Here is a 22,971-nt window from a genome sequence, read left to right as displayed (position 1 = left end):
TTGCTCAATAAGTCTGGGTTGGCCATGTCCAAAGGTGAGGTTTGCTGTAGTAAGTGTCAGTGAATGAGCCCTGCAATTAATTCGATTCATATTGGTTACAGATTTCACGTGTCATGATTTGCAAGAGGCTTTGGAAGCTCAGAGAAGCACTCGTCTGCTTTGGAGACAACTGAAGCCATTCGTACTTGGTAGGATACCGTACACCCCTGATACTCCAGCTACCAGGCAAATCGTTGAAAAGGTAAGAAGATGTATTCGAAGTTTTTCGTAATGCGAACTTCTTTCAAGTTATGAGAAGACTCTCTTGAATTAACATCGTCGCGTCTGAACTGTTGATCTTTTATACACCTTAAGGCAAACTTTACCTTCCAAGAAATTGCGAGAATACGTACTTTAGCAAAAGATTGGTTGGACTACTCGCCGAAATTGTATAAATACTTCAGTGAAAACAAAAATGTGGACGAAGCAAGGGTAAGCAACAAAAGCTGATATTTGATTATTATCATTTGAAATGATTTTTCTTGATTTACGTTTTTCGAAATGTGATTTACAATTTAGACGTTATTGGCGTATTGTAAAGAGGGTAAACAGATGAATGGACGAACCTTCAGTCAAAATCGCGTAACTAAGAGAGTCATGCGAGTTTGTAACACCTACAGCCAATGGTTGTATAATGGACCACGTATTAAAGGCAGATATGACTGGAGAACGTCGCTGGAGTACACAGATAGATTTATGCTTCAAGTTTACAATTTGTTAAAGGTAATTGATTAGAATAGAATAGAAATATCTTCGTCATCAATCACTTTTCTGGTTCTATTGATATATTCGAGAGAATTCTGTTGGTTCTATGGCCTATTAAAAGACCAGTTGATGACTCTGATGCCTATGTTTCAAGATGTTCTTGAATAATATAATTTATTGTTGTCAATTTTCAGTGTTTCGAAGTGAATAAATTTGAACCGAAAGCTGATGAAGACACTCTTGTCATCGATGGTTTAAAATACATGGAAAATCTGACTTTGTGGGGAGGTACGTAAATTTATGACTTTCTTGTATTTTTTTGATCGACAAATTGTCTAATTCTGTATGTATGTCTTTCTATTGCAGGGTTGGTATTCGATTTGTCCGGAACCGATAACAATACTGTACCGTCAAATGTCAGATATAAGATCCGGATGGATTCTGACAAAGTTGACAGCACGAAGAGATTCAAAGTAATCGATAGGTATGCATAGAGCCAGACTTCCTCAGAAAAATCTTCGTTTGGCCCTTTCAGTGTATCTACACCGTAGTGCGGTGTATGCATCGGTGTTTGACTTTGATAGTACACCATATTGCTGTGTATTGAGTTTACCATTGATTTGCTTATTAGTAATTAGTTATTATCGATGTCAAAAGATGGCAGTACCTGTCAAACATGGTGATATATTAGTAACACTGGGGTGGAATCTTTCGAAAATATTCAAATTATCTCCAGCACTTTCGGGTATTAGTCGGCACTGAAAGGGTTAGTATCTCGAAAAGTGAACAGAATAACTGAATTGCTTGTTTGGTTGTAGATCATGGTCACCGGGACCACGGCGGCGGCCGGCTACCGATATGAAATATCTCTCGTTTGGATTCGGCTATCTACAAGACATGATCGAACACGCGATCATCAAAACACACACTGATGTAGAAGATACGACCGGTATAGTCATGCAACAATTCCCATATCCGTGTTACCTCTTTGATGAGTAAGTGTTTTTTTTTTTCTGATAGAATCAAAAGCGAGTTTGGACGGACTTTTCACTCCAATGAAACTGAGTTTGTAAGGTCCATACGAAGCAGTGGTAGTTTATCCAAGTGCTTGTAAAAAATTTCAGAAAATACCTCCTGCGAAATCTAAAATATAAAGGAAACAGGGATTATCACACACTGATTTAATTATCGGGTCACATTCTAATTAAACACTCAATACAAGAAAGTCTCACATTCTTTATATGTATATACATTCTCGTTATTGCAGGGTTAGTAGACTAATGCTGCTTCGAAAAATGGTTAAAAAGCCCCTTTGGCCTTAGCTATACTGGCATTGCTGTGATAGCTTTCCTGTTATTAATTTTACAATAGACAAATCTTACCAATTCATTATCCTAGCTGATGGGGGTTATCTTCAGCTAGAGGATTGCCCTAGATAATGAAATCCTACACCGGCGCTTGTTGCACTGTTGAAGGGTGTGCCTTCAATACAACATTCATTTTTAAAAAACTGCACAACATATTCGACATCATGCTTGGAATTTTAAAAATCTATTCGCAGGTTCATCCGAGCTATATCCAGTAGTTTTCCACTGTTCATGATACTGGCGTGGATATACACGGTGGCGATGATCATTAAAGGTATCGTTTACGAGAAAGAAAAACGTTTGAAGGAGGTGATGAAAATGATGGGTTTAGATAACGCGGTTCACTGGGTTGCGTGGTTCATCACGTGTTTCTTGATGATGATGATTTCGGTCGTCATACTCATTGCTGTTCTCAAAGTACGTATTATGCTTGCGATAATTATTTCAACCATGTTTTATTACAGTCTTCAGGAACAATAATCATTTAAGATAACTCAGTTTCCCATATCGCAGTGCCATTATTAAAGCTCTTAGTTCTTGGCTCTTTATCAGTGAGTGAAATGAGTAAATTTTACATCTGTTTCATATTGTATTTTGATTGTATCATTACCAAGATTAAGGGTTTTTAATTCTCAATCAATGAAAAACCGTATCATTATACATCAACAAAGAATTCAGTCAGGTACACTTATACATTGGTACAATTACCCCCAGTTTATTATGTCAGTTCATGTATCTGTCATCTCTCCAGGGGAAGAAGTAAGATCCAAGCTAATACCCGGTACTAGCTGTTGACACTAGCTGTCAGGGGTTATCAGGAGTCATCCATCAGGCCAGGTACCTATTTGCTCTTGGGTAGAAAAAAGTGATGAGGATAAGCATGTCACCTGGGGATACTATGTTACCATACAGGGTTTGAATTACCGTGGTATCCCAAATTCGAATGCTCTAACTACTCACCCACACTGCTTCACTGTGATAATGATAGATGATTTCAATATTGTTACAGTTTGGAAAGGTCATACGCCACACGAACAGCGGTGTTTTATTCTTATTCATGACGGCGTTCACGATAGCGACGATTATGCAGTGTTTCCTCATCAGTACATTATTTTCCAAGGCGAACATCGCCGCGGCATGCGGCGGCATCATATTCTTCTGCTTTTATTTGCCGTACCCGATGATCCAGAGATTCGAGGAACAAATGACTGGTGGTCAAAAGGCTTCAGCAGTGAGTTCAATATGTTCATTTCTGATGAGATTGATACTACAATAGATGGATCAAGTCGGATCTGTTGGACCGTTAAAATGTGTCCGACTTGAGTGATATCCGAGAGTTGGATGTTATGTATTTCATATTTAGTTTCACAAAAAATACTTCTAAAAACATTTGATCGGATCTGATTTGGGCGGACTCTACTGTACTTCTAAAGATTATTACTATGATATCTTTCGATATTATATTGCAGTGTCTTCTGTCGAACGTCGCGTTTGGAATCGGTGCAAATTATATCGCGAATTACGAACAGCAAGGCGTCGGTGTACAGTGGAGTAATATCGCTTCCAGTACGATACTGGACGATACGTTCAACTTCGGAACGACAATTTTGATGATGTTAATCGACGCGTTTATCTATGGTTTTCTGACGTGGTATTTAGAAAATGTCATTCCAGGTCCGTATGAGTTAATTGCACAGGACTTACATAGGTCTAAATATTATGATTTTGTCATGGAAAACTGGATTTCTTTTGTCAGTACTGTAAGATCATGTACTTCATGAAAATCGGTTTTCCTCAAATATTTAACCTGTCTGTTATTAGCTCATGTTTTTCTTGGTTTCAACTTCCAGGGCAATATGGATTGCCTAGACCATGGTATTTCCCATTTACCAAAACTTACTGGTGCGGGTTTACTAGTAGTAATGATGATAGTTCTTTGGAACTTGGAAATCGAGCGCGAGGTACTATTGAAATCAATGAAATGAAGAAAAATACAAGAAAAAAATTAAAAGCAGAAATATATGAATCCTTTATTTTGAATTTCAGATCCGGATAAATTTGAGTCAGAGCCGAGTAATTTTCCAGTTGGATTGTCTATCCGAAACCTGAAGAAAGTTTACTCGAGAGGAAAGAAAACAGCCGTGGATGGTTTAACCATAAACTTCTACGAAGACCAAATCACCTCTTTCCTCGGTCATAACGGCGCTGGCAAGACAACTACTATGTAGGTTAAAGACCGGCGATGTGCAATCAATCATTGACGATGAATTAGTCTTGATCTGTATTTTGTAAATTTTTAGGTCAATACTGACAGGGTTGTTTCCGCCTACGAGTGGTACGGCAATGATCTACGGAAAAGATATTCGCCATGAGATGTCTGATATTCGTAGAAGCCTAGGGATGTGTCCTCAGTACAATGTCTTATTTGATTTGTGAGTGAAAAATAGGTTCTTAGCCTCTTAACCCATTTAGTGCTGACAAATTCTTTTCCTGAAGTTTTGGACTGGGTTTCATAGATATGGAAGCAAAATATTTTGAAATCTACCAGTTACAACCATGGTTTCTCATTGTCACTATGGTGGTTGTTACCCAGATGTAGGAGTTATCCCTAGGGATAACTTTGATTGTTATTATTCATTATTTGAATGTTTCACCTCAGTGCATTGTATAGTGGGTATAGTGCTATAGTGCTTTAAGGGTTATTACTAATACCCGGTATGGTACTCACGCTTGAGAACATTTTAACATAAATTTAGAATTAAAATGAACTGAAGGCAATAACGCTTTCCTTGACCTAGATAGTAATGTTTCTGATGTACGGTATATTCGTAGCTTGACCGTAGATGAACACTTATGGTTCTACGCGCGTTTGAAAGAGGGAAAGAACGAAAAGCTAAACGAAGAAAGGGAACAGATGATTAAAGATATCGGATTACCCCATAAAAAGAACGCTCAAAGTAGAACGCTTTCTGGTGGAATGAAAAGAAAACTGTCGGTGGCGATAGCGTTTGTTGCTGGATCAAAATGCGTTATCCTGGATGAGCCAACGGCTGGAGTTGATCCTTATGCACGACGTACAATATGGGATCTCTTACTGAAATATCGTAAAGGTGAGTACCATAAAATATTTGGTATTCTATGATTATGATGGGCAGTGGCCCAGTTTTCGAAATTAGTTATAACTTACCGTGGTAATCCTGATGTTTATCTGAACTTCTTAATAAAGTCATCTTCGCTTAGGTTTTAAGAAATTTCCTCAAGCTTCTTCACAGCGTATCCTTTCGTTTACAGGTCGTACAATCATCCTGTCAACCCATCACATGGACGAAGCAGATATACTCGGTGACAGAATCGCTATCATATCTCAGGGTAAATTATGCTGTTGCGGATCGAGTTTGTTCCTGAAGGGACAGTACGGCAATGGATATTATTTGACCTTGGTTAAGAATGAATTCTACAATTCCGACCCGACGCGACCGATGAGTGCTCGTAGCGATCGTACAGTCTCTGATGTGAAGGTATTTCAATATAGCACTTACGTACATATACTGGTACCTTTAGGTTTTTGAGCCTCAAAACTGTATTTTATACTTTTCAGTTTGAAACTGGAGGTGACATCGATGACGTGAAACCAGGTAAAAATCATAGAAATTGAATCCTTATTTTCTCTCCATTAGTTGTTGAATATCAGTTTGTTAGAAAGGACTTGAAATACGTGCGTTATAACATTCAGATAACAGAGCTGAAGGATCGGTCGAGGACGATGTTAATATCACTTCGTTCATCAAACGCTACGTCCCGCAAGCACAGATCGTCGAGAATCACGGAATGGAATTGTGTTATCAGTTGCCCGACGACGGCCAGTCGACGTCCGCTTTCGAACAGTTGTTTCAGGATCTCGACGACAATCTCGATGTTCTGGGATTATCGAGCTATGGAATTTCCGACACAACACTTGAAGAGGTAAAGAATTTAAATGAATTGATAGGGCGCGTGTGGTCGATCTTTGCTGCTTTATACAAAAACTGATATATACGTTACTCATTTCTACAATGCTAGTAGAACTCATTTCAAACAAGACTTCTTTTTACCATACTCAGACCGAATAGATTTACTAAATGTAACTAAAGTTCACTTCAGCATCAAACTGAAATTGTGTCTTAACTTCAAAGATCAGAATTTTCTGGTTTTCTGTTCCCTTATTGAATTTTGAAGCATTTCCACCTTAACATTACTGCATCTAAAACTAGGTATTCCTGAAAGTAGCTGACGAGGTGGAAGTTGGAATGGATGATGATAAACAAGAATTTGTTGAAAATCTGACTGATGGTATTTATTTTTTGATGGTCTCCTCTCTCTTTTGTTTTGGTATCGAGTATCGAGTGGATTAAACCCTTACCAAATAAACGATCGAATCCGATTTAAACACATAGCTTTTATTTCACTCGAATAGGCACATAATGCCCTCTACAAAAAACCATGCGACCCCCTACGTCACACAATCTGCATTTCTATATAACATGATTGCTTGACATATTTGGAGATTGAGATGAAACTGTTTCATTTGTCCAGCATGTTTGAAATTTTTTTCAGGTGGAAAGTTCCCTCAACCCGTAACGAGGCGAAGTTTCCGTAGTCGGGTTTTAGGGCGCATTCAAGGCATGCGATTCGGCAGTGAGAAAAACTTGCAATTGTTAGACGAAGAGGATACTGGTAAGAATTATTATAATGAACTATAATTAGATTTGAGGCAATATCCTGGTAAATGAATAATACAAATCACAATACCAAGATACGCAGTTATAAAATTAAAAAGTAGTCAGAACATTATGTAGTATGCTATATGCAGTCAAAACATCTTAATGATCACGGTTATCTTGTATTGAAATATCGATTATAATAAATTGCTCAGTCAACCTGTGAATGATTCAATATGAATGATTAAACGATATTGTGGTCATACTGATGTGGTTAATATTTGTTTCCCTCAGCAAATAAACTAAAAGATAACACAAATGGAAAGAATAAAGGTACCATTTGTTGTGCTGATGTGTGATATGTGTCGATAATTTTTTTAACGCGTTTCCTACACATAAGTTTTTCTGTATGATGCACATTTATATTAAGTTTTTTCGCACTAGATAATCTCTTATTTGTCTTTTAATGCCGCAAAATCTGCACCATTTATGTTGGTTTAAAAAGGTTTACCATTGATACCCCCAGATTCTGTCACGTCTTTATCGATTGAGAACGAAGACTGCCATGGCGAAGGAACGACGAAAGTAAGCGGATATCAGTTGCTCGGACGTCAGTTTAGAGCTCTGTTTTTGAAAAGATTCCACCATACTCGTCGCAGCAAGAAAGGATTTGTGGCTGAGGTAAATTAAACGATCGAAAATCAACTACCGTTAGCTATTCTGAATCGAGATATTTCAGCAAGAACAAATCTAAATTCTCTTGAGTTTTATCTTACTCTAATCTTCGGGGAACTGGGTCCAGAACAATTTTTATTTACATTGATTTTGTCGTTGTTTTCAGATCATTTTACCTGCTTTCTTCGTTTTGCTGGCTATGATATTTGCTCAGATTGTACCTCCATTCTCTGAGTTGCCTCCGATGGAAATTCACCCCTGGCACATGCAGACCCAAACCAAAGTTGACCATCTTAATATGTTTTTCAGGTACACTGAGTAAAAAGGAATACTTGTTATCAGAAGTAGTTGTCGGACACAAAATTTGAAACAAATTTGTTTAACTTTACAGTAACGACCATCCAGGCTATTGGAGGACAGAGGCGTATCAGAAATCTCTTTTATCATTTAATGGAATTGGCACTCGATGCACTGAACCAGCTGGCCAACTAAGGTACCGTTAAAAGTTCTGTAGACAAAGCAATTCCAAACCTTTGATCAATCCTATATGTTTTCATTATAATGTTTTCGTTACAGTGGTTACACCTGTCTACAAAACAAAAACCAGTACAAGACTACGAAATGGAGTGATGGACGAATCATGCACAGTCTTAATGAAACAGTTGAATCACCAGAATGTTCTTGCGAAACTGGATTCCCGCAGTGTCCAGCGGGAGCTGGGGGACCTGAAGCCCCGAAAAGACTTATGCCAACTGGCGACTACATGTACAACATGACCGGTCGAAACATATCCGATTGGTTGGTGAAAACTAATGCTCTATTTCGTGGCAAACGGTATGTGGTCGTTGATATGAAATCACTTCGTGGTTGATAACGAAGAAATAACCGACGACTTATATTTCTATTTACTTTGGTTCAGGTTTGGTGGTGTATCGTTCGGGGAATTTAATGACATCGTCAAGCTGAATAGTAGTACGCTGTACGATCGTTTGAAGCGCATTTCTACCGCAGCCAATGGCGGTAAAAGCGTTATGAACCGTTCAGAAAGTGATGATAACGTCTGGGATATGGTTGATGAAGTTATCGAAGGACTTGAAGTCCGAGATATTGCCAAGGTTTGTTATCATTTAACAAATGAAAATAAATTTTTCACGCAAAACTTCTAAAGCTCAGTTTTCATGTGTGCATACACTATTCGTATGTAATTTTCATCTGGAAAATACTTCATCATCTTCAATTCAGATTTGGTTCAACAATAAAGGTTATGTGGCTTCGGTGGCGTACATGAATATAATGAACAACGCAATGTTACGTGCTTTGTTGCCGAACACCAGTGATCCGAATAAATTTGGAATAACGGCTGTGAATCATCCCATGAACTACACCGAGTATCAACTATCATTCGAGGCTGAGTAAGTCATCATTCAATCTTGTGCAATTAATACATATTTACCATCTACATAAGCATGTATAAAAAAATTGGAGTCATGATAAATAAGTGGCTGCTAGTAAGTTCACTTCAAAGAAAGACATTGAAAACCTCTTAAAGGCAAAATAAAGGAAAGGTTTTTGAAATGAGAGTAAAAAGAACATATTTTCTATGTACTAGTTTCACTTGCTTCTTGAATGTGGATTTGAACTGATTTTTTTTTTCTTTCAGAATGTCTACTGTGATTGATTTTCTGATATCTATTTGCGTAATCTTCGCCATGGCGTTCGTGCCGGCGAGTTTCGTTATGTTCCTCATCGATGAACGCGTTTCGAATTCGAAACATCTTCAGTTTGTCAGCGGAGTGAATCGCTATGTCTACTGGGTGGCTACATATACCTGGGATATCGTAAGTGTTGTAAAAGAAACATGAAAGTATGTCTACCGGTAATACTAACTAAATATGAATTCAATTTTCTTTGGTTTTTGGTTGTACTAATTGATATCAATTCCACTCTTTAAGTTGATACTAGTTTTCTCTGCAATTCATCACCTCTAGGATGTAGCTGAAAAATGGTACGTTTATACTACATTCACTTTTTCCAGGTAAACTATCTTGTCCCAGCGTTCATCTGTGTCATCATTTTCGTTGGATTTCAAAATAAAGCATACGTATCGCCTGCTAATGCTCCTGTTTTGATCTGTTTACTTATTCTTTATGGGTAAGTGATTGAAAATCTGAGAATGTATGAAAATGTGGTGGGGTGTACTTCTTATTGTAGCTTAATCATAGTGAATATGGTGTAAATAGAACTTGTACTTTAAACTATGGAGAATGATCCGAATCAAATTGTCGTATGTGCTATATATTTCAGCTGGGCCTGTATTGCGATGATGTACCCGACGAGTTTCATATTTAACATTCCCAGTACGGCATTCGTGTCTTTATCATGTCTGAACCTGTTCCTCGGTATAACATCTACTCTATCGACGTTCATTCTCGAACTTTTCTGGGATGATAAGGTCAGTTCATGTAGCATACACATGCATGAATAATCAGGAATCATAGCTAAAAGTAATGGTATAAAAGCATGCATATGCATTAAAAACGAAAGGCACAATGAAGAGATATTTTACGATTCTATTTCAGGGGCTGACTAGGATAAATGATATACTGAAGAAAGTATTCCTGGTCTTACCTCAGTATTGTCTTGGTCGAGGACTAGTTGACATGGCTCGTAATCAAGTTTTCTCTGATACACTCGCTCGATTCGGTAAGGAAGCTGTAGTCAAACTTTGATATATAAACTCTTTATTTGGATAAAGTGGGGCTAGAGCTATGGACCTGGTTGCAGATGTGTGATTGAAATCCCCAAATGGGTCTGAGTTATAAGAATACTCTGAATTGGCTTTGGAATGAAATTGAGGTCTTATCTTTAGGAGATCAGATCCTTCAAGTCTCATGATTTTTCATCATATTTCTCATGATTTTTCATCATATTCTTCTAGGTGAAGAAAGTTTTGTGAACCAGTTTGAGTGGGATGAAGTTGGCAAGAACATGTTTTGTTTATTCCTTCAAGGAGTTGTTTTCTTCGTGATCACATTAATGATTGAACACAATTGCTACTGTTTCAAAAGGTATGATGGACTCGCATACTAATTAATACCAGTAACTTATTTCAAATTCTTAAAGGCTCAAGTGGTATAAGCCTTCAAAGAATTTTATGTAGAAATGTAGAAATTACATAGAATCGAAGAATTTTACAAGAATGTAATGTATATGTAGATCAAAACGTACATTACAGTCTTCGAATCGAATCTTACATGTATTTTTTGGTTTAAAGATTCATTCAGCTGCACAGTTGCAGTCATGACTTGAGTTGAAAATGGACTAAGATGGTCCTAATTGGGAGATTGGCTATTGAACAAAATAAGTTATGTCAAGTCTTACATCCAAGCCTTGGCTGTGCAACTAATATCAATCTTGATAGCGAAATACTATGAGAAAAACCATTGAATTTAAATATTAGTCATTCAATTAAAATTTTCAAATAGAAAAACGCGACAGTCTCGTGGTGACATTATTCCTAATGAAGACGATGATGTTGCCAAAGAACGACAGAGAGTTCTATCTGGTGAAGCAAAAGATGATGTCATGGTTCTAGATAATCTAACAAAGGTATACAAAGTTATTTTGATTATTGAATTAATTCTGCTCAGTGATTTCGATCAAAATGTTTTGTGCTCATGATTTTGTCCTCTTTTAGGTATATTCAACACGAAAAGGCAAGCACACGGCAGTGGATAGACTGTGTTTGGGTGTCCCCAAGGGCCAATGTTTTGGTCTATTGGGTATCAACGGTGCTGGCAAAACGACCACTTTTAAAATGTTAACTGGTGATCTTCCAGTTACTGGTGGTGATGCCAGTGTCCAAGGACACAGGTAGGAGGACATGACAATTCACCTCAGGAGCTTGTTAAGAATGGGCTGAAATGCTTTAGGTTGGTTTTAGAACAAAATAAACTTAGCTTGATACATCATATCATTTCAGTATACTTTCCGATCTCAACCAAGTACATCGTAATCTTGGATATTGTCCTCAGTTTGATGCATTGTTTCCGTTACTGACTGGACGACAACATCTCTATTTCTATGCCTGCCTTCGAGGTGTGCCTGAAACTGACTGTGCTAAGGTACAAAACTTATCTGGTATTATCTTTTGGATACAACTTACTGCAGTTACTTGGCAGTCATTAAGTGTGTGTAAACTATGTTGTAGGTGGTAAAATGGGCAATTGAAAGGATGGGACTAACGCAGTACGCTGATAAATTGGCTGGAGATTATTCAGGTGGAAACAAAAGGAAACTTTCTACAGCTATTGCCCTTATAGGAAACCCGGCTATTGTTTTCTTGGTAAATTGTTTATGATAAATCATTTGATTTCGTTGAGTTTATCATTTCAAAATCTATATGTTTATGTCTTGATTCATTTCATTCAAGGATGAACCGACTACTGGGATGGATCCGAAAGCGAGACGATTCTTGTGGAATTGCATCATCAAAATGGTGAAAGAGGGACGCTCTGTTATCCTTACGTCCCACAGGTATTTTTCAATCATTCTGAGTGATTTGTTAGCATATTTTATAGATTCGGAAATGACTTTTTGAAACCGTTTTTTAGTATGGAAGAATGTGAAGCACTTTGCAATAGACTTGCGATAATGGTTAATGGTAATTTCAAGTGCATAGGAAGCACACAGCATCTGAAAAACAAGTAAGACATAGGCTTCATAAGTTCCATTCCACTATACATGTTGTCAATCTAATCATCTAACCTCAGAATCAGGAAGAGATTGAAAAAGCATTGTATCTAACTATTTACTTTTTTGTGTGGCCGAGTCAAAACTTTCAAATAGATAAAGTGCAGGGCCTAGTTTTATTTTACTCGTAGGATTTTTCCTTCAAACGATGGAGTTGAGCCGATTTCTAGGTTCTTCGATTCATGTACATTTTAAAAATCGTTCATTTTCTAGGTTTGGCGATGGCTACACAATCAGCCTACGTCTAGCTGGACATTCACCTACTCTTGAACCAGTGATCACGTACATGGAAGACAGATTTCCAACGGCCGTTTTGAAAGAAGAACACCATAACATGTTACAGTACCATTTACCAGCGGCGAATATATCGTTGAGCTACATATTTGGCGCCATCGAACGGAATCGCAAAAATCTTCACATCGAAGACTATAGCGTGAGCCAAACAACTCTGGATCAGGTTTGTAGAATAAGAAATCAAGGTCCACTATACGATACAAGATTTTGCATATTCGATGATTTGTGTGCCTTTTTTACCAAATTTTGAAATTGTTTATATCTATCTGATAGGTGTTCATAGGATTTGCAAAGCAACAAAGCGATATGCTTGACGAAGAATTCAATGAAATGACGACGCAATTGTCAAAATCTCGCAAAAAAGGTACGTCGTCTTTAAACATTAATCCAATCACATTCATAAGACTAAGTAGAGATGATCATCGGGTATGGCTATATATATTCTGTCAGTGACCTGCACTGTTTATCAATTTCTATTGATTGGTTGTCAATGGTTGGTAGGGAGAGTCCTATTGAATAATATTCATCCTTACTTGCAAGTATTCAAACCTGACTGTATCATGAGATTTGGGCAAAGTGAAAGCCCAAACTATAGTTGTTGACCTGGTTTATTACTACAGCACAGGCTTGTACTTGGGGATTGAGTCTCGTGAAGCTGGCAGGTTTGAATTCCTTTACGGAAGATGTGCTTATTATTAGTATTACGGTTGTAGCGTTAAGTCGTTCATCTTGGCCCGGTTTCTATTTCCAATCATACATCACCGATCGTACATTTTCGATTTTCTTCACCGGTAAGATATGTAAGATGTACTTTCGAAAAGCTATGAATACGTGTACTACTAATAAATGTAAACGTACATGTGTATTTCGTGAACACAGTAAACTAATATCAGTATTTTCATAATCAGACTATAGAACCTTTATGATTTTGTGCGTAGAAAATCACACTGAACACAATTGATTGATAATTTGTATATGAGCTGCTAAACCATAAATATACATGTATTCTGTGTTAAGAGGTGTAGCAATATTCTACATGTACAAATAATGTTCTATTGCTTCTTATGTATTCATTCACGCATATTTTTTTCTTAAATCTTCCGTATGACAGAGAATTCTTTATATACGTAAAGAAAGTTCACTGCTTGCACTCACCAGGATGCTAATCATTATGTAGACATTAAATTGTGTAGACAACTTGTAACTTGGGATCCCAAAAATTCCAATTAGTTAGTCCTCATGGAATTGGCGTTTCTAGTATCAGAAAGAACGAATCAAAATATGCATATTATGATTTGGAATGAATTATGCCGTGGCAAATCTTAGACAAATTTCAAATACAGTACAACAGGTGTACAAGATGTTTTTAATAAAAAATTGGCAATCTGTCTGTTTTATCATATATCATAAACAAGGCCATAGGCTATGTACAGACTTCCTCTAAATTTAGATTATCAGCGTCCTTTGTGATGTAGGTACATAAAAAATGTACTTGAAACTACTTTTGATGGGCTTCATTCCCAACACTTAACGTAAATTTAACCAGGAACTACAGAGAAAGATAATTTGCGACCATCATCATTTGCAAGTCATTGTACTGTTTCTACATGCGGTACACGGTTTATATCGTATGAAGCTGTATGCTCAAATCTTTCTTCACTGTTGTAGTTTCACTAGTAAATAATCGTGTAGCACATCTGAACGGATGTTTCGATATGGTTGCAAAATCGAAAAAGCCAGAAAATGGATGTAAGTCTCAGATATGTCGAAAAACGTTGATCTTTCTCGGTGATTTGTCCTCATTCATATCTTTGATTGAAATTTCTCTTATTTCTTATCTCTTTTTCTTACTTAATCTAAAATTCATCCCTGTATTGGTTTTCTTTTTATTTGTTAAACAATTTTTTAATTAAACCTTTGTTGATTTGTCATTAATCCTTAATCAAGTGTCTAGAAAAATAATAGCAATAACTTTTTGTCAAATTTTTGGTTAAAAAAAAATCATGGATTATCCTCGAATGTGAAAAATTAATCAAGACCCAACCCTAACCTGAAATAAATATTTGAAGAATTTTACAAGAATTTACCCAGAACCAACCCATCTAACTGACTGTCATACTCATTCTAAACACAACCTCACAAGCAAAACATCTAAAATCTCATTAAGTTTTGTTACACTAAATTCAGCGAGATATGTTGGTTTTGGGAAATATTCTATTTATGGTAGCTAATAAGCCCTACGCGCTCAGCATAGAGAGAGAAACATGGAAACAGGAAACAGAAACATGTTTCCAAGCATTAACCATGGTAAATTTACACGAACAAGAAACATGTGCAAATGGGGTATTTGAAGAACTTGGTTCAATCTCTGGAAACCAAAATGAACAATTTCGAAATCATTCTTGAAAGTTAACAGTATCAGGATTTGATCCCACTTTCCTGAGACAGTTTTCTTATATATGGAAATACATAATGTATAGATTAAACTTGACTATGATCAAAATGGCAATTTATTTATAAGCGAATCGAATGAAATCGAATGCGAATTTGTTCAAACTTTTGAATGGAGCTGGCAGTTGTTTTCAGAGTGTTTCTCTAGCGCCATGCATACGCACTGTTTGCATTTGGTATCATAGAAACATAGAAGCATGAAAAACAAAACGTTTTTCGCGTTGCTGTGTGTGCTGGGCTTAAGTCAGAACCTGAAACTTGAGATGTTAGAGAAAAACAGTCTTTCTTTCATTATCATCATTGATTTAAAAATTAGATACGTAATTCTGTTATGAAATTCCTATATAAAGATATCGGTATTATTCATCAAATACTTCAAAACTGCGCGGTTTCTTCTAGCCGGCTACAAAAATCTCAGTTCTTGAGTATTTTAATTCGAGTTACAGAAAATAGTCGATATCTGCTGCCATTATCTTCTCTTTGCACTCGAATTCAAATCATTATCGGCTCGTACGTACAACGTCTCGAGCCCCATTCGTCGTTAAATATGCATTCGGTTAGCTATCAGATTTCTAGTAATCAACTCTAGCGGGACTCCCTCAGATCTTTTTTATCATTGAAAATTCGTTTCGTCAGATGATATCAATCATTCAATCGGTCTTAATACGACGATACGATAATTTCACTTTTTTCTTCCCCCCCCCCCGAACGCATTATCAGTTAACGTCTGATTTTGAACGTGTACGTAACGCAGCGGCTTCTGGCTATCTCGGGGAACTCACTGAGCCGACGATATGCTTATACGGTTGCCATATCCATTCATAGCCATATCGTCAAAATAAAGAGAGAGAGAGAGAGTCTAGATAGATTGTTGTTAATGATTTAACAGGCCACATAAACCACCGCAAATAACCGTCGTAGAATATCATTAGACGCAACTACGGGGATAACAGCCATTTTAATGACTGTCAGGGTGGCTACCGTTCACATTATGTGTCTGCTGGCAGTTCACTGATTTGATGAAATGCAGTCGGTTCGCGTGGTATTTAAGCGAAACGCCGGAATATGCGTTTTTTCGAATGTCGGGGGAAAACGTTGAATTTAAATCTTCGTGAATTTAGTTTATTTCTAATGAAAATGGCATGTGTTTTTTTTTTCTATCGCATCGTATTTTCCTGCACTTGTTTTTTGTAATGCGACACGATCAAATTATTGAATCAAAAAATTTCCCATGTTGCAAATTGAAATCAGATTACCAGTAGTAACTTCTGGTGTGGAAGAAAGGGAAGGTTGCTCAGGGTTAATAAAGAGTTAACACTGTTATAAGCCGCGATCACACGGAGATTATTTGGCCCGGGCAAAAGTAGCATGGTTAAGGCCCTAGTCAAATTTGGCCCATGCTTAAATAAAAAGTGCGTTCACATGCAAACCACTCACTCGATACTGTAAAATGCATAAAAAAGTGAAGTGAGGCACTTCCGGAACGAGTTGCAATTCACACGCAATATTTTGGCCTTTGCTAAAACTTGGCTTGGGTCTGACGATTTTGTTTGGGCTAAATTTGCTGTGTTAACAGTTGTTCCGGCCCTAATTAGGCACAGGCCGAAAATGCTTGTGTTATCGCAGCTGTAGATATGAAAAGTTTGATGGTGTTAATTTTAACTGTTAACATAAAGTAATCTTCAAACAACTTGTTTGATGGTAGTTTAGATTTAGCATCCATGAGTGTGGACAATTCTTTACCCAATTGAAGAGTCGTTTCCCTTAAGTCAAAAAATGGTATTAAATCTGTTTGAAGATTGGCTATATATAGACTGTTCTTAATGCGAGCATTGAAGCAATTTATAATCTTTCCTTTTCCAGGGATAAAGGGCAAAAAGATGCGAACGACAATGACGAATCATGAACCTTCGGTAAAAGCAACCAACAGCAATTCGGATAACTATTATTCAGGTGCGTCTGCTAATTATGGTTCAGATTTCCTTTTAATATTCGGTATTAAGCCAAGCTCAGGTTGACTCAAAACTCAATCAGATCGTCGTAAGAACAGCAGTAGTTTGCACGTCACCGCCGTTTGCCGATTAGTTTGTCTCACAACCTCAAGAGCACTCAGGTCATCGCCGAGTCTAAAAGTCATGTGACGCCGCAGTACTCGTCGCTGATTGGATAAGAATAGAACTTTACAGGTTAACTGAGATAAACCATACCGATTCAAGAGGAGTCAACTCTTTAATTGGGATATGATTGCGATGCTGACACTTCCTCGAAATTTGAAACTTATTCTTTTAAAACTCCTTGAAAACTCCTGGAGCCAGTTTTATAGACTGGTATTATCTTTAACCTGGGAGTTAACTCAATTGAAATTGAATTGAGTAAGCCCCTGGGTTAATAATAATACCAGTCTATGAAACCGGGCCCTGATATCCAGGAATGACTGATCTGTAGGGACCCTGTAACAGGGACTGGTTACTAGAACATAGTCATTTAGGATTTATGGCAACGATTTTTATAGATTCTATGGTTAATGCATTTCGCTCTTGAAGCCACAGGCTTAATTTTTAAGATAATTGTTTTCTATGATTCAGGTGAACCGTGGAACGGTCATTTGCAGAACTTCCAGTTTGAGGACGATGCGGAAAGCACAACAGGTAGCACGCTGAATCTAATACGACAAGGGAGCACGCGAAGTCAAATGACAAATGAACCGGATGATCAAGGGTTAGCGGGACGACAGTTAAGCGATTATCCGTCATTAGTTACTTCCGATAATGGACCGGCTGACAACTCTAACTTTCCTGCTGTTGAGACTAGGCAGCATCCTACCGATCGCGGAATAACGCCCATTGAAGCCGGCGATTCTAATTGTTAGTCGCCGAAATCATTCCTCGTGTGTAAAAGATCTTTCCTGTACTCAAGCTGAAAATAATGCGAATGACTTAGTGATAGAACGATAGCGTATCAGTGCAATCTCTCGAAAAAAGAAAACATGTTAACTTATTATTTTTGAACAACATATCTATTATGTCACCTATTATTGTATTTTGGACATCTTTATGTCACTGTTATATGTACATATATATTTACCAGTCCTCGTATGGATATCATGAATTGAAAGAAGATATTTTGAAAAAAATAGAATCATACCCGGTTACTTAGTCATGGCTGGATCCAGTTTTTTAGGTTGAATTGTTATTATTGTACGCATTCATGTGGGTTTACATCGTTGATATTGACGTACCAGCGAAAGTCTAGTTAACGTTGAAAAGATGAAATTGGATGATACTTCATTATGATTATGGCAAAAGAAAATTGAATATAGCTTGAGCGCTCAGATAAAATTAGCGATGAATGTCATGACCATTATCTTTGCTTTCACACAATCAAGTTTTGTCGTGAGATTTTGTAAACCTAGCCTCTACGTTTTACCAGAACGTCAAGAGATTTCAATGATTGAATGAATTTGTACACAGGACTTTTCAAGGATGAGATGTACGTGAAAAATGTGAAAAAAAAACGTGAACATTTCTTGGCATGAAAAAATGTGAAAAATCCTGGTTTTTTCAGCGGAAAATGGCAATGTGAAAAAAAATGTGAGAATTTAAGAATCTTGCATCTCATCTAGTATCTAGTGTTACTGTGTTACTACGACATTACTGACTACATTTTATGCTCTCATGACTTGTTAGATTATACTCAATGATCTTCTATACATGTGTGATCAGTTTGGTTGATGATCTACTTGTCTACAATGACGTCGTTAGAGCTTATTGTCACCGAAACCGCCTGTTGATTAAGAAACTCACTAATATAGATTCACACTTCTTACGTGCTGTTAGATCCTACCCGCACTAACGTACACACGGTGAAAATACGCGTCGGAAATTTCATAATGATATTTTGAATGATGATCTTGCGCGCTAGTCGGCTTATACTTAACGACGACAACGATGGCGGTGTCGGTGTACATACGCGTAACCATAGAAATGTATGGCCGTGTCGTGCGCGAAATAATTTGAACGAGTTTTACATGTAAATGGAAGCTACCGAACTGAGCAAATTAATCAGCTTTCGGACTTAAATCATCGTACTTTCTTGCTGGGTGTGGTTGAGTCATACTCATACATACGCGCATACATCAACTATTGATAGCCCCCTTACTGTTTTTACTGAACTTTCACCGCGGACTTTTGGGTCATTCACTTTTTTTAAACGAAAATATATGATATTTACGTAATCTCTCCCTTTGACAGATTCTATACCGGTATGAGAATATGAAAATGACTGATGTAGTCTCTTCGATTTTGTTTATGTAATAAGTGGATAATTGAAAATAATATAGATTTTGCTATTTTTTTTTACCATGGGCTCGTCTCTACATTTATAACAAGCATGTATTTATTCACTTGGACACATTTTTAAACATCGAGTATATACATATGCACAAAGTTGTCAACTTTTCTTCACCGCGAACGACGCTGTGCACGGGTATGTTCGAACTTTCGATTGCTAAAATACGGATGATATTTTGGTGCCCGAAAAATGCGATGATGATGAGGCCCTCATTATTTGGCATCAATAATTGATAGATTTGTCGTGCGGGAAATATGCTCTTGATGAATTAGCTAATAACATTTTTGCAACGTGCAAATTGGCGTCGATTACCATAGGATATTATCAATATTCATGAGGGAATTCATTCGTAAATTATTCATTCGTGAATATTGTTAGCTGGGGACCCGGCTTGATGATCTTGTGCTCTGTTTTCCGATGAAAACCATCAAATATTGGTACGTTGAATTCGTATATAAAGCGCAGGTGAACGCGATGCGGCGTCGGCGGTGCAGCTCTCCGACGGAAAGAATGCGCGAAAAAATACTCCCGAGATACGACGCGCTTAATGGCGGTCTCGTCGACGATTTATTCTTAGAAAATGAATTTATTTGCGCAGAAAATATGAAGCCTCATCGGGTATTATTGCGGAATTACGTGTCGCGCTAGTGGTTGATGAGGATCGTGCGATGATTCATTTTGAAACGTGAATTGCAATTTGTTTTTGTTTATTCACGCGGTTTCGACCGTGTTCGGAATATTCTGAATTGGACGCGGTTTGGCTGACATTGACGTTTTGATATTGGTCGCTTTTTATAAAAGCAGCTTTATATCAGCCGACAAACATATCGATTGAATTATAGAAAATTTTACAAACGTTTTTTTTTATTTGAACATTTGCCTGAAATGTATTCAAGTTATGCGGTAATTATTATCCTAGATGAGACTTTATCTTACTTTATTGAACAAGTTGTTGTGTGGTTGGACAAATCTGTAATTACAAGGATGCGGTAGCTGATTCTGGGCGTACTAAAAGAATGTTCTCTACGGCTAGATACAAGATGAAGAAGTTTTTTTAAATCTTAGAATAGGGATTGGCCCTGTTATTTATTTGATTGGTAGATTTCGTTTGACTTTTTGATTTGGTGTCCCTTACGAACGCACCACACCTGCCGGGAGCGAATCAGGGGGTTTGATTTTTGAAGAATACACAGACCCAAGTTTTTCTGTTTTCTCACATAAAAAAACCTTGTATGAAAAAAACTTTGGTCTCGTTTGCTTCGTTAGAATGCGTCTAGCCGTATTAGAAAAAACTTTGAGTATGGCCCGATTCAACCACCATACAATATAAGGGTGTGCCTACTATCTGTGCTGGTGGAGTGTCAAGATGATTAACAGAATATAGCACTGTTGGATAGTCCGGCCAGTTTCCGGCTGTCGTGATCGACAAATGAGACAAAAACATTATGTACATAAAATGTTTTCCGCAGACGATTGATTACTCGGTGTCGTTGAGACGATGTTTAATAGAAACGAAACTTTTCTTAAAGAAAAAAACTTTTTGTATAAGTGCAGACTTGTGAGAGAAAATGAAAGAGAATTGACTCGGCCAGCGCGCCACCCACCGCTTATATCGAAATGATGGTTCGGATCTCCGGTGCCTATCGGGCATGTTTATAGCCGCGATCACACGGAGATTTGGTCCGGGCCAAATTGGCACCGATCAGGCTCGGGCCAGGTGTGGCCCGTGCAATCATTTGCCTGGTGCTAAAATTAGGCTCGGGCCTGGTCCGACGTTTTTGGTCGAGCCCCATTTGGCACCCGTGCGAACATTTGTTCCGGGCCAAATTTGCTCGTGTGATCGCGGCTTATGTTACTATATAGTGATTATGTAAATTCAACGGTTTTTGATTGGTGGACTATTTTTGCACACTGCTCACTTATACTTGTATATTTTTAACGGTTTGATATTTTGAATACGCACAAGTTTTTCACTTGTATATGGTTGTTTGTATATATTTATATAGGTCTATGTTTCTATGAATAATGATGTGGAGTTATTCATTGTTTAATTAAGTAATATTCTGTTAATGAACCTTGCTATATCCGAAGTTACATCACAGACACTCAATATAAAGTATGGATCCAGTATCAATGAACAGCACCACTATCCCTAATTAATTTATCATGTATATAAAATACAGGGTCATATACACATACATATCGATCCATGCTGTATATTTTGTCGATATTGGGACTAATTAGTATCTGTGTGAAATGGTTAGAAAATTGATGCCGGTTCAAATCTCAATATTATATACTTGTGTGTATTCTAGAAAATAAGTGTAACGAGTAATAAGATTCTTTTATGGAGATTAATCATTGTGACGACTTTGAGTCCATTGTTTGACTAAGGCAAAGGAAACGACGGGGTTGCCAAAAGTGTCTAGACATAGTTGTTTTTGAAATCATCATCGTTCATATATTCAAGTTTCATTGTATATTTTATTGTATTTTTATAGATGCTATTTTCGGTATATTAAACTCGTTGCCTTTTGAAAATAAAAAAAATGTTTTGTCTTCTTGCGAGTTCTTCCGATTTGTCGGAATCGTGTACTATGGAAGCATTGTTGTTCACGGCTACTCGTTCATTCACGCAAATTTGTAGACACCGCCCAGAGTATAGCATCAACTGATTTTCTGGGAAGGGTTTCGTCTACGACAGACCATATTTGGACAAATCGTGAAGAAAGAAAAGTATAATAATTGCAACATGGCCCGGTGTGTCGCGCGGTATAGTTGCGCTCGTATATCGGTTATCTGTCACAATCTCGACTTCTGAAGACACTTAAGTAATTCTAATAGACTAGAATAAAACCTACTCGTTGAAACTCTCATCAGTTGTTAGAATAGAAAACGAAGTCATCTGGAAATGGATTCTATTGTCATCGAATCATGATATTTTGCGTAGACTGAAACCATATTTTGGACTAATATCTCTAATATAAGACACGGCTACTTTGAAATAATGTTCGAATTAAAGGTTGTAATCAGTTAATTGGTTAACCTTGCCGCTACTTCCGATGCCACATTCATTTTCCAAAGTATATATGATACATCCGATTTCAAAGTATATATCCGATTTCAATGTGATTTATTCCGGGCGCGATGACAATGGAATGGAACTACGCTTCGACCTTGATCAAAAACGATTTTTGCACTGAAATGTTCTTATTAGAGAGAATTTTGATATTCATATGGCACACGGTGTTTATATATTTATTCAAGGGAATTGCATGTTTTCAATTGATGCGTTGGCGAATTGAATGGTACTTTTCGCTGAGAGGCAGTGGTTGCCATTAGAAAAAAACCGATACATATCCATATACTAACCACGTTCGGCGAATAACAGATACGATGAAATCTGGTTAACAAATTGAAAAAAAAATGATACCGAATTATTTAATGCGGTTGTGTAATCTCCAGTGTGTTGCACAGATGCTTTTACAAACTTGTGGTTACGCGGTATTCTACGCGAGGTGATCACGTACAATTCTCAGCGACTTCGTACGAGAGCCGTCGAAAAAAGTGGTATTCTCTCTACAACTAACAAAGCGAGCAGTAAAAACACTGTAACGCGTAATTCTGGGGTCATCACCTAT

The 22,971-nt window shown here is 37.4% G+C and overlaps 1 protein-coding gene across 1 annotated transcript in view; it reads left to right on the top strand.

The window, feature by feature from the left end:
* The window catches only part of LOC141900572 (phospholipid-transporting ATPase ABCA1-like), a 31,225-nt gene extending 9,369 nt beyond the window's left edge, over positions 1–21,856 (top strand). The window contains exons 10-49 of the mRNA XM_074787529.1: positions 102–241; positions 355–471; positions 559–762; positions 939–1,032; positions 1,111–1,228; positions 1,563–1,739; positions 2,306–2,528; positions 3,121–3,342; positions 3,581–3,785; positions 3,962–4,072; positions 4,158–4,335; positions 4,412–4,543; positions 4,944–5,221; positions 5,403–5,629; positions 5,710–5,746; positions 5,845–6,074; positions 6,362–6,440; positions 6,705–6,824; positions 7,335–7,489; positions 7,650–7,792; positions 7,875–7,976; positions 8,060–8,317; positions 8,403–8,598; positions 8,726–8,895; positions 9,144–9,321; positions 9,519–9,634; positions 9,788–9,935; positions 10,063–10,186; positions 10,422–10,551; positions 10,969–11,092; positions 11,181–11,356; positions 11,466–11,607; positions 11,694–11,828; positions 11,916–12,019; positions 12,097–12,189; positions 12,449–12,692; positions 12,803–12,893; positions 14,198–14,278; positions 16,844–16,933; positions 17,566–21,856. Of these exons, the coding sequence (XP_074643630.1) occupies positions 102–241; positions 355–471; positions 559–762; positions 939–1,032; positions 1,111–1,228; positions 1,563–1,739; positions 2,306–2,528; positions 3,121–3,342; positions 3,581–3,785; positions 3,962–4,072; positions 4,158–4,335; positions 4,412–4,543; positions 4,944–5,221; positions 5,403–5,629; positions 5,710–5,746; positions 5,845–6,074; positions 6,362–6,440; positions 6,705–6,824; positions 7,335–7,489; positions 7,650–7,792; positions 7,875–7,976; positions 8,060–8,317; positions 8,403–8,598; positions 8,726–8,895; positions 9,144–9,321; positions 9,519–9,634; positions 9,788–9,935; positions 10,063–10,186; positions 10,422–10,551; positions 10,969–11,092; positions 11,181–11,356; positions 11,466–11,607; positions 11,694–11,828; positions 11,916–12,019; positions 12,097–12,189; positions 12,449–12,692; positions 12,803–12,893; positions 14,198–14,278; positions 16,844–16,933; positions 17,566–17,849 (6,176 nt within the window). The 3' untranslated portion in view covers positions 17,850–21,856. The remainder of the gene's footprint in view (positions 1–101; positions 242–354; positions 472–558; positions 763–938; positions 1,033–1,110; positions 1,229–1,562; positions 1,740–2,305; positions 2,529–3,120; positions 3,343–3,580; positions 3,786–3,961; positions 4,073–4,157; positions 4,336–4,411; positions 4,544–4,943; positions 5,222–5,402; positions 5,630–5,709; positions 5,747–5,844; positions 6,075–6,361; positions 6,441–6,704; positions 6,825–7,334; positions 7,490–7,649; positions 7,793–7,874; positions 7,977–8,059; positions 8,318–8,402; positions 8,599–8,725; positions 8,896–9,143; positions 9,322–9,518; positions 9,635–9,787; positions 9,936–10,062; positions 10,187–10,421; positions 10,552–10,968; positions 11,093–11,180; positions 11,357–11,465; positions 11,608–11,693; positions 11,829–11,915; positions 12,020–12,096; positions 12,190–12,448; positions 12,693–12,802; positions 12,894–14,197; positions 14,279–16,843; positions 16,934–17,565) is intronic.
* The last annotated feature ends 1,115 nt before the right edge of the window (positions 21,857–22,971 follow it).

Source organism: Tubulanus polymorphus, chromosome 2 (assembly GCF_964204645.1).
Source record: "Tubulanus polymorphus chromosome 2, tnTubPoly1.2, whole genome shotgun sequence".
In the NCBI taxonomy this organism is placed as follows: Eukaryota; Metazoa; Nemertea; class Palaeonemertea; order Tubulaniformes; family Tubulanidae; genus Tubulanus; species Tubulanus polymorphus.
This window is presented reverse-complemented; position numbering and strand designations above follow the sequence as displayed.